At 52.7% G+C, this 16,027-nt stretch overlaps 1 protein-coding gene across 1 annotated transcript; it reads left to right on the top strand.

Moving 5' to 3' along the window:
* The first annotated feature begins 3,196 nt into the window (after positions 1 to 3,196).
* LOC116941385 (pancreatic triacylglycerol lipase-like) lies at positions 3,197 to 14,605 on the top strand. Its single transcript, XM_032952456.2, has 13 exons — positions 3,197 to 3,380; positions 4,161 to 4,214; positions 4,536 to 4,687; positions 5,245 to 5,370; positions 5,876 to 6,010; positions 6,888 to 6,996; positions 7,395 to 7,514; positions 8,782 to 8,901; positions 10,275 to 10,393; positions 10,917 to 11,046; positions 11,645 to 11,756; positions 13,180 to 13,353; positions 14,388 to 14,605. The coding sequence occupies exons 1-13, from the start codon at positions 3,212 to 3,214 to the stop codon at positions 14,455 to 14,457; spliced, it is 1,590 nt and encodes a 529-aa protein (XP_032808347.2). The 5' UTR covers positions 3,197 to 3,211; the 3' UTR covers positions 14,458 to 14,605.
* Positions 14,606 to 16,027: the final 1,422 nt, after the last annotated feature.

The following is a 16,027-nucleotide window of genomic DNA, read 5'->3' as shown; positions in this document are numbered from 1 at the left end:
GGCCTGCGCCGGGGAACCTCGCTCCGTCCGCTTCCTTTGGTCCCCCACAACACCAAAAGACGCCGCTCTCGAAGAGTCGCCTCTGCTCTCCGCTGCGGCCCGGACTCGCGATGCTCCCCAGTGAGGACACGGCAGTGGAGGGGGGGGGGGCACCTCCGCCGTCGTCATCCACGTGCAAATGGCACTTAGCGAAAGTTTTCAACGTCTTCATAAAGTGCGGTAGAAAAATCGACTGCAGGGTAACTGGCACTTCCAGCTCAGTCGGTTGTTCACCCCCCCCCCCCCGCTGCCCCCCCCCCCGCTGCCCCCACCGGCAGTGTTGGCCGGGTCTGGAGAAGTGGTGCCCTCTTCAGGGCACGGACCAGGAAGCGCATTCTCACTCCAGAGTCGAGAGCCTCTGGCTCGCACCTGATGATGATGATGCCGAGTGTAATTTCCAGCAAAACATCGTCGTGTACGATTGCCAGCGTTTCGCTTGCTTTTCAACATGCCCGCATTTCTGGAAAACCACACCGAGTTGCACACAAATCCCCACCGGACAACTTCGTTTGGATTTTGGTCGGGTGGCGGTGGGTTACAGCTCAAATTGACGTTATACCTACGACACGATCCAGCCCAAAAGAAGACCAATTATGAACATGCCCATTTGTTTCCTAGTAGAATGTAAACCGTGAACTTCTAATCGGTGATTCGTGAGATCCAACCAGATTTGGGGGATTTGATACCAGTCGCCTAACCGATCCAGGTGCGTCCATTCCCACAATACGAGTGGACACGTGCAGGGCACTCGGTGAAAAGGTCAGACCGTTATAAACTGAGTGTTGCCTGGCACCACACCATCAATAACAAGAAAAAAAACTCGCATTCGTCAACAACACTGACCCTGAAAAAAATATATATAGTATAGGCGACGTTTCGGGCGATGCGCTTTCTCCATAGGAGGAGTAGTATGAAGCGTACAGGGTGGATAGATGAGTTAATTCTCAAATTGTACTTGAATATCCTTGTTGTCGACGTGCGTCTACTCTACACGTCCTGGTGGCAGCGATTTGCTGTGTTTGGGACGGCATCTTTACTCGCTGTCCAGGAGGGATCTGAGCGTCTAAGGGAGGACCTCATCATCCTTGAGACCGTCTCGTGAAGACGCTTATCGAGCCGGAGCCTGTGTTGGTTAATCTCTGACCTTTAACTCGCGTCTATAGCACTACCTTGTAGCCCGTTGAGCTACGTTCGATTCTTACTCCAGAATGGTTTTGTCTCCGCTGGGCACGAGGCGTGAGGTCGAAGCTGCCCCCTTCAGGGAGTCTCAAACAATCCCCCTCGGAGTGACCAATCGTGTGGCCGGGGTGCCGCCCCCTCCGCCGTGACTTGCATCGTCACGTATCCTCCGGCAGGGCCGGCTACGTTCTACCAGGGTGAAATTTAATAGTCTTGGTTCTTTCCGTGAAGCCACGTAAATAAAAATAACAAAAATATTTTTTATTTCGTTTTATTTCACTATTATTATTTTTTACGTGACTTTACCAAAAGAACCAAGAATATGCATTCCTGCAGTCAAGAAAGTTAAGTCAAAATGAAATGTAATATTTAGTTGATTTCGAGAGCCACAACCTTAGCATTTGGGGAGACGCCATGTGCGCTTAAGTTTCTCCGACCTGCCCACAGAGAAGTGCAGCTATACAATGTCTGCTTGCGGGCTGTTCAAATGCCTTAATATCTCTCTTTTACTTGGCTGGTCAAGTCCTTTGATATTTGGAGAGACTATTTTTGATATGGACTGTGGTACAGGGTGGTAGAGTCTTCGTTTGAGGGTTCATGGAGGTTTTAGTGCTTCTGGTATGAAAGTGGCAAGGCCTCTCTCCAATGGGCAGCTTGGGGGTGGGGGGGGGAATGAGCGATCGGTTTTTCATCTTTAAATCATACGTTTGAATATTTGGTCAGAAGTCGTAATAAGATGCTTCAGCCATACACAGGCCCAGCCACCACCGCTTAAAGAAAGGGGATGACAGGGAGAGGAACAAACATGTCAAGGGAACAATCCCAGACCATCCCACTCGCATTCGGAACGTGCCAAATAACCAACAACAACAACGAAGCTCCTTGTACGAAATCGCCCCAACCGGGCGCAAATACACTTGCAACGCTCAACTCTCCAATAACAGAGCCACCCCCCCCCCATGCTTCCCCAACAGAACTGTCCGAATCAAGTGTCCAATGGTAACCGATGACATTAACAAAAACCGCAGGCAAAAGATAACCATCATCTCAACGTTTAGGGAAAGAAGAATGTCAGCGTATCCCTCGTCAATAATTCTTGATCCAGAAAGGAAAAGGAAGCGCAACGTTGAGTCGGCCACCTCCCTGGCAAAGTTCGTAAACTAAAATATCTACACCACCACCACCACGGTCCTGTTCACATTATCAGTCCAAATACAAAGGTCCAAGGGCAGGGCAGGGCAAGGGAGGGGGTGGGAGTTCAAACACTTGCGTTTGGTCACGCAACTCTCACGGAGCGGTAGGACGACCGGAGGACTAATGTGCGTCCACCCTCTGAATGCCTTCCACTTCCCTGTCGTCCCCTCGGCCAAAGACGCACACCGATCCCTGCCATGTAATTTCACCACCGGCATCAAGGGCCTTGATGCATGACCATTGCCCTCCCATCTTCCTCCCGTCCCTTCTAGTTAAAGAGTTCTCCATCAATCCCCATGCCTTGCCATGTAGTTACATACTTGAGCGTGCCACTCATCCGATAACAACAACACCCACGCGTCACTGCGAGAGATTGATCGCCTAAATTTACCAAGTGATTGAGATTGCTCACGAGCGATGTATCGTTTCAAACCACTGCAGGCGAATCAAACCTCCGCAGCTTTGTACCGTGGAACAAAATGTGAGAGTCCACCACAGTATGAAGACATGGATGCCAGCAATCGCACCAAGTGAAAGAAAGAGGGATACATGGATTGGAGAACACACGCAGGTTAAAAAAAACACGTAGATTCAAGGGCAGTTGCAGGTCACAAGAAGGGGATGATGGCCGGTGGTCAAGGCTAACTTGGGAGTGGCAGCCCAAGGAGGGATTGTAGCCCCGAGGACCGCGGCGGTGGCTCGATGACATCAGCTCCTGCGTAGGAGTGAGACCGTGGGATCGCAGGCCCCCAGGAGGGACGGTGGCAACGTGGGGAGACCTTCATCCAGATGTGGATAGATGTCTGATAGTGCTTGCAAACACGAAAGGGGGGGGGGGGCTATCGGAGGAAGCAGCTGTCGCTGTCCCAAGGCCAACGCGACCCCCCCGCCCACCACCACCTCGGAGCGAATAAAACCAGCGACACCCCCGGGTGCACCAAGCCCCGACTCGCTCCGGACAGCAGCAGGTAAGTGTACAGAGACCAGCGTGTACACAGAGAACAGCGTGTACGCAGAGACCAGCGTGTACACAGAGAACAGCGTGTACACAGAGAACAGCGTGTACGCAGAGACCAGCGTGTACACAGAGACCAGCGTGTACACAGAGAACAGCGTGTACGCAGAGACCAGCGTGTACACAGAACAGCGTGTACGCAGAGACCAGCGTGTACACAGAGACCAGCGTGTACACAGAGAACAGCGTGTACGCAGAGACCATCGTGTACACCAGGCACGCACAGCCCTGTACACAGAGAACACGTGCACACAGCCAGCAGACACAGGTGTACACCACGTGCACACAGCCAGCAGACACAGGTGTACACCACGTGCACACAGCCAGCAGACACAGGTGTACACCACGTGCACACAGCCAGCAGACACAGGTGTACACCACGTGCACACAGCCAGCAGACACAGGTGTACACCACGTGCACACAGCCAGCAGACACAGGTGTAATCTGTTCACACCAGATGTAGAACCTGGAGAAAACCCCACTAGAACAGGGGGGGAGAACATGCAAACTCCAAGGAGAAAGGCACCCGAGTAGGGAATTAAACCCAGGTGCTTATTGCTGTGAGGCATGCGCGTTACGACTGGGCCACTCTGCCGTACGCAACGCAAAATAGACTTTAAAAGTTATAGGGCGATGGAATCGCGATAATCGTCAAATCTTGAAATCCAATATCGTATGGTGAAGCGTCGTGAAACAGCATCCATGTCGAGTTGTGGTTTTTTTTTCGCGCAGAGATGTGGGCCGCGGTTCTCCTGGGAGGCCTCTGTGTGGCGACTGTCGTCACAGGTGAGTGCGTTGCGTTCACACAGGTGAGATCGGAGCGATTGGGGGGGGCTTTAAACTTGGAGGGGGGTGGTTGCGGCGGTCACAGGATCGTGTGAACGCAGGTGGGGAAGGGTGGGCAGCCACGTGTTGGATGTCGATAACAGCGACAACGAAATCGAGAATGCCGAGGATGACGGTGCCGACGAGAATGACGCGATTTTCAAGATTACGATCGTGCCAATAACGACTCTTAAAGACAACGGCTATGTTGACTACGATGATCAGGACGACGATGATTATGGCCCAGGACTCTGGTGACGACGATGCTTCTGCTGCGCGCAGCGAGTCAGGTGTGCTACGACCTGGGCTGCTTCACGGACGACTTCCCCTACTCGGGCTACAGAGAGAGGCCCATCAAGCAGCTCCCCGATAGCCCCGAAAAGATCAACACTCGCTTCCTCCTCTTCACCAGAGCCAACCCCGACACCTGGCAGGTGAGAACATCACCCGGCACGGTGTCCCATCACCCGGCACGGTGTCCCATCGCCGCCCATCATCACTGTATCCCATATCGCCGTGTCACCAATGCGCACGCGCAGGTCGTGCTGGCAGAGGGGGCAGCTGCTGCCACGGGGGGGGGGGGCTTGGGGGGGGGTCCCTCGGCTCAACTGCAGCATCGCACTGGAATGCTTGAGATGAGATGTGAATGCACTTTCAACTGGGGCCGAGAGGCTCAGGGGTCAACTCCGTGATCGATAAAATTGCACCACTGAGTGGGAAAGTCGCAAGGGGTTGTCCCGTGCGCATCCTCACCCCCGTCACAGAGACGATGAATGTTCACCGTTGGCGAGGTGTGGCGGCACCAACAGCTTCGTCCACGATGACATCTTGACCTCGATGTACACGCACCGGCCGCTTGTGCTCGTCCAACGGGAACGTTCTTTACACCACTGCTTCTGCGGGGCTGTAAGCGGGAGAGCACCGATGCCTCAAACGCTTCGCTTGTGCAGAAACTCACCCCGACGTGACCCCATTGGCGCTGCGCCCGCAGGAACTGAAATCCCGCGATCCGTCCACCATCGGCGCCTCCAACTTCGTCAGCGGCAAGAGGACGGCGTTCGTGGTGCACGGGTTCATCGACCATGGCGAGGAGGATTGGGTGCAGGACATGTGCAAGGTGCGTCAGGCAGTCAGCCACGCGTCCACCTCTCCTGTGTGTAGACGTCCACCTATCTTATTACCGTCCATTCAAAAGAACCGAGTGTTCGTATTGTTTACACAAGCGTGGTGGTCACGTGGCATGCACGGAAGGCACACAAAGCCGCGCCTTCCTGCCCGTTCAAGAGCAGCACACTTGCGTGTTCTTTAATCTCTCGAGTTGGTGGTCTAGACAAGGCTGACATGATTGTGTATGCAGTAGTGGTCACGTGACGTGCACGCGAGGCATACGGATGGGAGCCGCGCCTTCCCGCCCGTTCGTGAGTTGGTGGTCTAGACAAGGCTGACATGATTGTGCATGCAGTAGTGGTCACGTGACGTGCACGCGAGGCATACGGGTGGGAGCCGCGCCTTCGCGCGTCCCCGTTCCGATCCGTGTCCAGCCTGGCACGCGTACCCCCGCCGTGACGACGACGACGATTTCTCGATTGTTCCAGCACAGCTTTGTAATTGTCGCATCGCAGGCCATCGTGGGGGTGGACGACGTGAACTGCGTGGCCGTGGACTGGAAGGGCGGCTCGCGCACCCTCTACACCAAGGCGGCCAACAACATCCGCGTGGTCGGAGCCGAGATAGCCAAGCTCGTCAACACCATGGAGGTGAGCGCGCCACGTGGCTCGTTGGCACGGCGGCTGCTTCAAGAGGCCGGAGGTCGCAGCGCTGGGCCGGCACCGCCGAGACCCTCGACTCGATTCGGGGGTTCAGGTGCCCAACCAAAGCGACTCGGCTGGGTGCTCAACTGTGGCGGGTTGATGCTCGCAGCGAGGCGAACAATGACTCCGCACAAAACGGCCCATCGCATTACATGATTCTGCACTTTATTTGAATTCCTACTGAGGATCACGTGTTCTGTCGGGTTAGGAACAGCGCTATTGCTCGGCCTCCCATGTTTTGTGTTCCGTTTCTTCCTTTTTGTTTACTCGTTTAGCCCAAACGCAGCACGAGCATCTCATTTGCATAAAAAACGAAATGTGTTTTCTTGCAGACACGCTGTTTGACTGGGTTGCCATCTGGCCTGCTTTTCCCGATAGTCCTTGAGGCGGCTATGTCCTGGGAATCTGTCAGTCTTGCCGAGACTTCCAAAGTCCCAATTTTTCCCAGTTGTGTAACAATAAAATTGCACCACTCCATCGACAATGCATTCAGGTGTCGTTTTCCCTTGATCTTTGGGAATTACACATCGCAATCATCGCCCCCTGCTGGAAAACTAATGCACGTTTGCAGGCCAGGCCCTGAGTCGTGTTTTGCCACATAGAGGGCAGCTGCCACTGGGGGTGCCCTTTCAAAAGTTTGAGACCGCTCCTAGCGTACAGCAGGGCGCTCCACCAATAATAAATAGTCATTCTTCTAGCTGCGGTAAGTCCAGGTTTTATTTTTGTACCTCAGAGGTAGCAACGCTCGGGGATTCTGTGCGTATCGCGAGCCGCGAGAGTCACGATGTTGATGGAGGGATCGTGGTGGTGGTGGTGGTGGCAGGCTCAGTACGGGGCGCGCCAGGAGGACGTGCACATCATCGGACACAGCCTGGGGGCGCACACGGCCGCCGAGGCCGGCCAGCGCCTGCCCCGGCTCGGGAGAATCACCGGTGCCTGGCACAGAACCTGCATGTCTACCCACCTGTCTACCCACCAGTCTGCCTACCCTTCCTATACCCACCCACCTAACCACTTACTACCTACCCACCTACTTAGCACATCACCAGAACATCTCCTTTATCTACCCACCAACTCCGCCTTGCTGCCTACTTAACATACCCCTCCGTGATGTCTCCCGACTGTAACGAGACTTCCGTGCTCAGCCTGAAAGAGAGTACCTGGCAGCGGGGCATAAACATCCACCACTGGAGAGACAAAGGCAGCCGTGGGCACGGTGCTGACCACACCGCCCACTCATATGCAACACCTTGCTAGGCTTCATAGGTGCTCGCTAGCAGCACTTGCCCCCTGTGCGAGCTACACGGGGGATCTTTGTCTTTGTGCCCAGGTCTCGACCCGGCCGAGCCGTACTTCCAGAACTGCGACGTCGCCGTCCGCCTCGACCCCTCCGACGCCGCCTTCGTGGACGCCATCCACACGGACGCCGCTCCGATGATCCCCAACATCGGTGAAGCTCGGACCCCGCCCCACACGACGCCCCCCTCCCAACCTCTGCCCCTTGCCCAACGCCCATCACAATTTGGGGTTTCGGCAGGGTTGCCACTTGACCATGTTTCCCCAGGATCACACTTTATTTTGGGGAGGGAGGCGGGGGGGAGAGGAGGTCAACCCTTCTCGATTACTGTTCCCCTGTCCTGGAACTCGTCACATCCTGAAATTCAAAAGTCACTAATTTCGTGCATTTCGTATTTGTTTCGAACGTCTCTTTGGTTTTTTCGGTAAAGTCACGTATAAATAAGAAATAATAAAATAACATAATAGCGTACGACGTTTCGGTTGCAACACAAGCAGCCATCATCAGGTACAGAAGAGCTAAATTTACGAGAGAGAGGAAACACATAACCCCAGATGTATATACAGACACCCAAGTAGGGGGGAACTAACACAGATACAACAGGGGACACAGAGAGAGAAGCATACCAGATTTATATGGTTTCCAAATTTTGCTAAACCCTGTTGTATCTGTGTTAGTTCCCCCCTACTTGGGTGTCTATATATACATCTGGGGTTATGTGTTTCCTCTCTCTCGTAAATTTAGCTCTTCTGTACCTGATGATGGCTGCTTGTGTTGCAACCGAAACGTCGTACGCTATGTTATTTTATTATTTCTTATTTATACGTGACATTACCGAAAAAAACAAAGAGTAATTCCTGCAGTCACGAAAGCTTCGAATCAAGTCTGTTTCGAACGTATATAGCACAAGGCTATCCAGAAGGTGCTGTCTCACAAACATAGTCTGCCGTGGTTTCACAGCAAGGGCTATGTTGCTGTGCACTTCCTACTGAGTAATGTGCGCTGTCATTTTAGGGATTTGTTCAATGTGGACCGTGATGCTGGCACACAATTACCTACTCTCTTGCCGAATGACATCACGGAAATCTTTAAACTTCCACCGCGAAGCAGACTGTGTGCGCAGTGCGTTGTGGCTAATACACCCCCCGTGTGAATCGAACTGTCAACTTTTGCAACACGTGGAGAATGTGTTACCACTGAGCCGTTGCCACCACTGCTTGGAGGTCACATGTCAACTGTGCAAGGGTGGCAGGATCTGGTGGAAGGTAACGATGGTGATGATCATGATGGTGGGTGACGATGGTGATGGCTTATGTGATCATGATGGTGGAGATGATCGTGATGATGGTGGTGATGACTCATGTGATGATCCTGATGGTGATGATGATGGTGGTGGTGATGATGATGATGGTTGTCTCAGGGTTGGGCATGAAGCAGCCGGTTGGGCATCTGGATTTTTATCCCAACGGAGGAGAGGAGATGCCCGGCTGTGACAAGAACATCATCTCCACCATCATCGACATCAACGGCATCTGGGAAGGCAAGTCGAGAACTGTGCACCAGCGGTAATGGTTACCTTACCCTGGGTAATGGTTACCTTACCCTGGGTAATGGTTACCTTACCCTGGGTAATGGTTACCTTACCCTGGGTAATGGTTACCTTACCCAAAGTAATGGTTACCTTACCCTGGGTAATGGTTACCTTACCCTGAGTAATGGTTACCTTACCCTGGGTAATGGTTACCTTACCCTGGGTAATGGTTACCTTACCCTGGGTAATGGTTACCTTACCCTGGGTAAGTAGCTGCTGGGATACCACCCAAGACCAGATTTTCGCTCACTCTGATTAATTATTATACACAGTCGAGATTTTTGGTTGCATTTTTAAAGATTTTCAGATGTTACTTTAATTTTTAAATTACTCTATGGTGGTTTAGCAATAAAGCGAGTGGCTCACAATCAGATGTTTGCGAGTTCAAATCCTGGTTGCGGGTTAACTCAGCCCATCATCCTTCCCTCCGGGGTTGCATAAAACAGGTTCTCTACTTTGTGAAGAAAGTCAACAGTGGTTTTCCTAAGGAGACAAGCACAAGAACCATGCACCAGCGGTAATGGTTACCTTACCCTAGGTAATCATCTGCCGGGATACCACCACCCAAAGGCCAGATTTTCACGCACTTATTATTATAGTCTAGATTTTCTTGTTACATTTAAAATGGTTAAGTATTTGTATTATAAATTACTCGAGTATGGCCCAGCAATCAAGAAAGTGGCTCACAATCAGAAGGTTGCAAGTTAAAATCCCGATTGGGGGTTGATTCGGCCACCCCTCCCTCAGGGGCTTGGTAAAATAAGTACTTGGCGGGGAAGCCCGTGGCTTTCCTATGCAGACAATCGCCACTGCCAAGGGAATGTGGAATTTCCATCACTGGCTCAGGGCTGTAAACAGGAAACAAGCACCAATGCCTCAATGCTTATTTGACCAGGAAATAACTTTTGACTTTTAATTTGATTTCATTGCTTTTTGTCAAGTTGGCGACCCACCTCTTACAAACGAGACCATGCTTAACACGTACGCTTCCGCGACCAATATCATCCATAACATAGATTTTTTTTTGGGTTAGATCGCGTACATATATAAATGTGTCGTTAAATCCGCCACCACCCGACACAACCAGCTAGTAAGGTTTGTCACGTAAACAGAAGATGACAATTCGTTACTAGTACAGCACACCGGTGTGTTGGAGAGCAAATCCACAACATTTACAATCCGACTACGAGGGAGACTATGCTGTCCGCTGGAGCCTTCACTCGTTTAAACAAAACTGAAATAAACTTTCGCCAGCGTAACCACAGAGCGCGTGGCCCGGTTCCCCGTGGTCGGTGTTGATCGCAACGCGGTGCCGTCACCAGGAACCAGAAACTTTGTGGCGTGCAACCACCTCCGTGCCTACAAGTACTTCACGGAGTCGCTCACCAACGAGGAAGGCTTCGTCGGATTCCCCTGCAGCGACTACGACGCCTTCAAAAATGTATGCCGCACTGACTGCACGCCGTCGCCGCGGCTTGTGCCAGTGGTGGTAATCGGGAGGTATACTAGACGCGATGTGCCCGGAGCGAAAATATTTTAAGGGTCGCTGACACGGACGAGATTCAGCGTAGGTGTGCCGCCCTTGGTGGTACAGTTGTCACTTAATATTCTCTGGGTTGCTGGGAGACTTAAGTAAAACGTTACTGGCATAGCCAGCCTCGGAGAAACTTTAACTGGATGTGGTGTGCCAGGGTGACCGAGACCTGGAAGGTTGAAACAAATCCAGAAGTTGCTTGAACAAATTCTGCAGTAAAACATGAGTCTGCAAAGTCAATTGAATGATGGCCTTAAATATATATTTGTATTCATATGCAGAGACACAAATGTATGTTGGTCCTCATGTCCTCTCAACCAAACGCCTTATCGTCATTCCCACATGCCTGACCGTCTCTGCTATCCCCGACTGCCCTGCTGCCCTCCTGCCCGGCTACCTGCTGCTCTGCTGCAAACCGTCCACACCACAGGGGCAGTGCTCCACGTGCCCAAGCGGAGGATGCCCCCGCATGGGTTACTTCGCATCCAAAAGCTCCGTGGCCGCCGGGACCATAAACAACATCTACTACCTCAACACCGGAGCGGAGCAGAACTTCTCCCGTGAGCTCCACGCATCACCGCTGCCTGCCACACGTGCACCAAGTCAGAGTGACATCACTCGCCGGTGATGATAGCCGCTGCCGTGAACTCAACGCTGGTCACCAGGTTCACAGCGCAGGTGGCTCAGCTGTTGAGCGAGTGGCTCGTATTCGGAGGGCTTGCGAATTCAAATCCTCGTTGCGGATTGACTCGGCCCCATCGTCACTCCAGTCAATTAAAACAGGTCCCACTTCGTTAGGACGTCAACAGCCGTCGTCCTATGCAAATCAATACCCCCGGCCATATAAATGTGGAATTTCCTGCACTGGTTCAGGGATGTAAAAAGGAGTCATGTGTGCACCACCTTAATGCTCGTCACAGACGCTACAACATTTCATGAAACCGTGTAAGAGTGAACGTTCCATACTTTGTACGTTACCATGTTCACGTGATCACTGCAGCCACTCGTGGCCGCTGCATTCACCAATGTTCACAAAAATAACCGATCATTTAATGGAGTGGCAACCCTGAACGACGACAAGCGACTCGCCAGTGGGCAAGGTTGAATCGTTTGACCGCAAGGCGCGAACGTCGCTGCGACGTTTTGTGCTGTGTCTAGGCTGGCGCTACGAGGCGACTCTGACGCTGTCTGGCACCAAATCGGTCAGAGGGATCTTTAAGATCGCTCTGTACGGGCCCAACGGGAACACTCACCAGCACCAGCTGACACCGTGAGTAGCCGGCGTCGGTCAAGTCAACAAACAGCGTGGGTTAACTCACAAACGCACGCCAACACACGAACAAAATACACTTGATACGGTGGCTCTTGGTGCTCGAAAGGTTAAAGCAATCATGTGCAGCCAAGGTGAATTGCAATAGGGGCCCAAACGGCAGCTCCAGGCAAGCGTGATGCTATCCACAAGGCACAAGGCCGCAGTGTTCACCAGTCAAAGTCAGCAGCAGCAACTCTCGAGGTTTGCCCACAGTTCCAGAGTTGCCACGGATTCTCCAGGCAAGGCCCCTGGGTTCTCCTGGCAGCTCTGAGATTCTGGGTCACTCTTTTCCCAGGTGAAGCTGGCAGCTCTGAGATTCTGGGTCACTCTTTTCCCAGGTGAAGCTGGCAACTCTGAGATTCTGGGTCACTCTTTTCCCAGGTGAAGCTGGCAGCTCTGAGATTCTGGGTCACTCTTTTCCCAGGTGAAGCTGGCAGCTCTGAGATTCTGGGTCACTCTTTTCCCAGGTGAAACTGGCAGCTCTGAGATTCTGGGTCACTCTTTTCCCAGGTGAAGCTGGCAGCTCTGAGATTCTGGGTCACTCTTTTCCAAGGTGAAGCTGGCAGCTCTGAGATTCTGGGTCACTCTTTTCCCAGGTGAAGCTGGGGAAGCCCACTTGGACCAGCCGCCGCCTCCTCCTCCTCCACCCCTCGCGGGCACCTTTGCCGGTCATGGGGGTTGTTTGACCGTACTTCACCACGATGGTCGGGCAGAGAGGGTGGGCCAGGACGAGTTCAGTTATCACTTGTCACCGATGTTAGCCATGGCCAGGAATAGAACGCAGGTTGCTGGGGGTCATCGCACAGCGAGCCAATCGTGGTGCACGATCGGAACGTAGCGTGGGACGAAACGATGCGGTTGCAGGTCAAGGTGTGCGAGGGGTCTGTGCAAAGCCGCGTGACAATCTCCAACAATTGCCTAACGTGCAATCGGTAGCATAGCATCGCTGGCATGGGCCCTGGCACAAGGAATGAAACGCCCCCTGCCACCACCACCCCCCACCCCTTATCCAACGCCCCCTCCCCCCCAATCCTCTTCATAGCCAGCACCGAGGACCCTGTGGCCCATGGGTCTCAGGTTCAGCTGCACTGCCCCCACCACTCGATAGCGACGCGACTGCCTACAGCCTCGAACCCTCGTGATTCTAAGTCCACGCGTGCCGCTACCCACAGGCCAGCGCTGCGTTCAACTCCGCTTCTTAAAATTCCGTTGGCGCCTCCGCACTATGGAGTCAAGAGTGATGTTGATGACGATAAAGATAACACGGCTAACCCGCAAACCCTTAACCTCCGACGTGACGGTGAACAGGGCACTTGCACATTGCCGATGCTTCTAGCACGATAGAGCCCCAGCCACCAACTCGGTTGCCGATCCCCCACAGATCGGCGACGTCGCTGGAGCCCGGCAAGACGTACACGTACCCCCTGGACAGCGAGGCCATGGTGGGCGAGGTCACCAAGGTGAAGTTCCTGTGGGATGACAACGTCATCCACCTCGTCCGCCCCAAGCTGGGGGTGACCCGCCTCGAGCTCAAGTCGCCGTTCGATCATCAAACGTGAGCAGCACTTTGAACCCACCACCAAAGTCAAGTTGCCTCCACATCCAGCACGTAAAACTTCAATTCATAAGCACGTACAGCCTTTAAAAAGGGGATGACTTTTGTTTTATTCTGCCCTTAAAGGGACCCGTGCACTTTTACTCTGCCCTTAAAGGGACCCGTGCACTTTTACTCTGCCCTTAAAAGGACCCGTGCACTTTCACTCTGCCCTTAAAGGGACGTGACCTGTACGGCCCGTTGTTGCCCATGACATCGCTTTGGGTCCGCCACCTTTCTCGCAGAGCAAGGCGGGACACATTTACATTTACAGCCAAAGTCTGCAAAATAAACACGCTTTAATGAAATGTACCGTACGAGTAACGGCAGAACTCCAAGACTCCAGGAAGTGGTCCCGAAGCTTGCCACAACGTAAGGGGACTGTGGTGATTTACAGCCAACGTTAGTTGAGCGTCGACAATTAAGACTCAAGCCGGAACATAACATATAAAAAAGAATGTTTAAAAATATTTTTTTATATAGAATATAGTATTGTCATCAGTATGACATAAGTATACCAAGTTTGGAGTCGATACCACATTGGGAAGTGGGTTAACATTGCGTTACAAGATATGAGGATACAACAGCGACAGAGTGAGTTAAATAAAAGCGTGTAAAATAAAACTGGTGCCGCCACACGGCAATTAAGTTCCACACGTGCCGGTAACCACATCTCGGGGACAAAGATACAACTCCTGCAAACCCACAACACAATATGCCAATTCAAGGTTGTACCCGGTCAAAGACAGGGCCAGGTGGTGGCAACCCTACCAGTGGGAGATGGGGGCCCCCTTCCCCGTGCCGCGAGGTTATCTCACCACACGCCACTGACACCGCTTTGGTTTGGCCAAAGCGGGGAGAGGGTAGATGCTCAAGCAGAGAAGTACGGTACAACAATGGACGTTGCCCCAATCGCGTCTGTTGTCCACAAGGCGGTCCTGCGTTGAGCGTCAATGATGGTGATTCGACGTCGCCTCACCCCCCTGTGCGTGTAGGTACAATTTCTGCGCGAGCTCAAACGAGGTGGTGTACAAAGAGGTGCTGCTGACGATCAACCCCTGCTAGAGACGATCGCCACGGACTCACCACCATCATCATCATCGAGAGAGAGAGAGAGTCCCCGCCTGCCATTCACCGCAGCTGGACAGCAGTCCATTTGCAATGTAAATCTGTAATAAAGTGCTTTAAATGATAATAAAAGCACACGCACGTCGCAACGTCTGTCAAAAGTAATTTATCCCGAGGCGAAACCTTTAGACCCATGAACCAAGTGGGCAACCGTTGCTGGCACCTCGTCAGCAGCGGCAACTCGTATCCCGCACCAATCGTGGTGGCCAACACATTACACCAAACTTTGTTACATTTTAGTCCATCTCCACAGTCTAACAGAAAGCTACAACCACGTTTCCTGGATTCAAGCCTGTAATGTCCAATGCTACTATAGTCATGTAACTACCCGTCAAGAGATTATGCATTACGGCTAATGCTGGACATTACCCATGAATCCCCACAAATACGAATTGACCGCTTCATTTGTGTGTCGCTATTAAAACATTTAGCTTGACATACTCTTTGGTTCTATTCGGTAAAGTCACGTAGGTAAAAAATAACAAAAATCACGACGTTTCGGCCACAACACAAGTGGCCTTCATCAGGTGAAGGGACCGTGCTGTCATGAGGACAGCTTTACCCAGCATCACCGTCGCTTACACCGACGATAATTTGCGTCAGCAATTGCCACGTGAACTTAAGCTATTCGAACATAAAAGCAAATCGACGTAAATCACGAGGTTCACCGCAGGCTCCGCCATACGCAGAACTGGACCTGCCTCAGGCTCTGCCACGTGCGCGGCCGGTTAGGCCCGACTCAACCACGTGGGCGAATGTCCATCCACAACAATGATCGCGAACGTTACCACGATCAATGCAGAGTTGGTGAGCGCACGTTGTGTATCTGTCATGTCCCTGGAACGCAACTCGGCAGAGGTAATTTTTGAGATGTCGATTCAAAGCGTACGCGGGATCCCGGTACATTCTCTGCATGGACTGCGTTGAGCGGGGCAGGGTCGAGAGAGTAGCCCGGGGGAGGCAGCTCACGAAGGTCACCGAGGAGACGTCTGGGAGGCAGGGTATCCAGGCAAGGGCGGGCTGGAAACGTGGCGACCAGGCCGCAGCACTGCACAATGATTTCCTGGGGGGCTCGGTTAAACCGCCCAGCCTTCTTCTGTTGAAGATTGTTTCCTCCCCCCCCCCGCGTGATGTGTGATTGTTTTATCCAAGCTATCTCAGGCGTCGGCAACCTTTCACAGAAGAAGATCAGTATTTTATTTTTGTCTTTCATCGCAATATTTCGAGAGCCGTAATATCACACGCAGAGCTACTTGTAGGCCAACACAGCAGCAGGTAAACTGCAGCCAAAGAGCCACAGGCTGCCGACCCCAGGGACTCTCTGGAGGCACCTGCCACGTGACACCCGCGTGAGACCCGCGAGAGACAGACCACGTGAGACCCCCGAGAGACAGACCACGTGAGACCCACGAGAGACCACGTGGCGCCTCGGGGAGGGCGCTGTCGCCAAAACCCAAGCCCCGCCCCGAGTCTCCCCTCTCCCCAACTCTCCACTTCCCCTCTCCCC

Source organism: Petromyzon marinus, chromosome 11 (genome assembly GCF_048934315.1).
Source record: "Petromyzon marinus isolate PM22_M1 ecotype Great Lakes invasive population chromosome 11, UKy_Petmar_22M1.pri1.0, whole genome shotgun sequence".
Taxonomy (NCBI): domain Eukaryota; kingdom Metazoa; phylum Chordata; class Hyperoartia; order Petromyzontiformes; family Petromyzontidae; genus Petromyzon; species Petromyzon marinus.
This window is presented reverse-complemented; position numbering and strand designations above follow the sequence as displayed.

What these genes read in the sequence shown, in the direction of transcription:
- LOC116941385 (XM_032952456.2), top strand. Translation starts at nt 3,212, where the DNA reads ATGTCTGATAGTGCTTGCAAACACGAAAGGGGGGGGGGGGCTATCGGA. An exon ending in TCCGATGATCCCCAACATCG is followed by an intron (nt 7,515 to 8,781) that starts GTGAAGCTCGGA and finishes TGGTTGTCTCAG; the next exon opens with GGTTGGGCATGAAGCAGCCG. An exon ending in CATCAACGGCATCTGGGAAG is followed by an intron (nt 8,902 to 10,274) that starts GCAAGTCGAGAA and finishes TGCCGTCACCAG; the next exon opens with GAACCAGAAACTTTGTGGCG.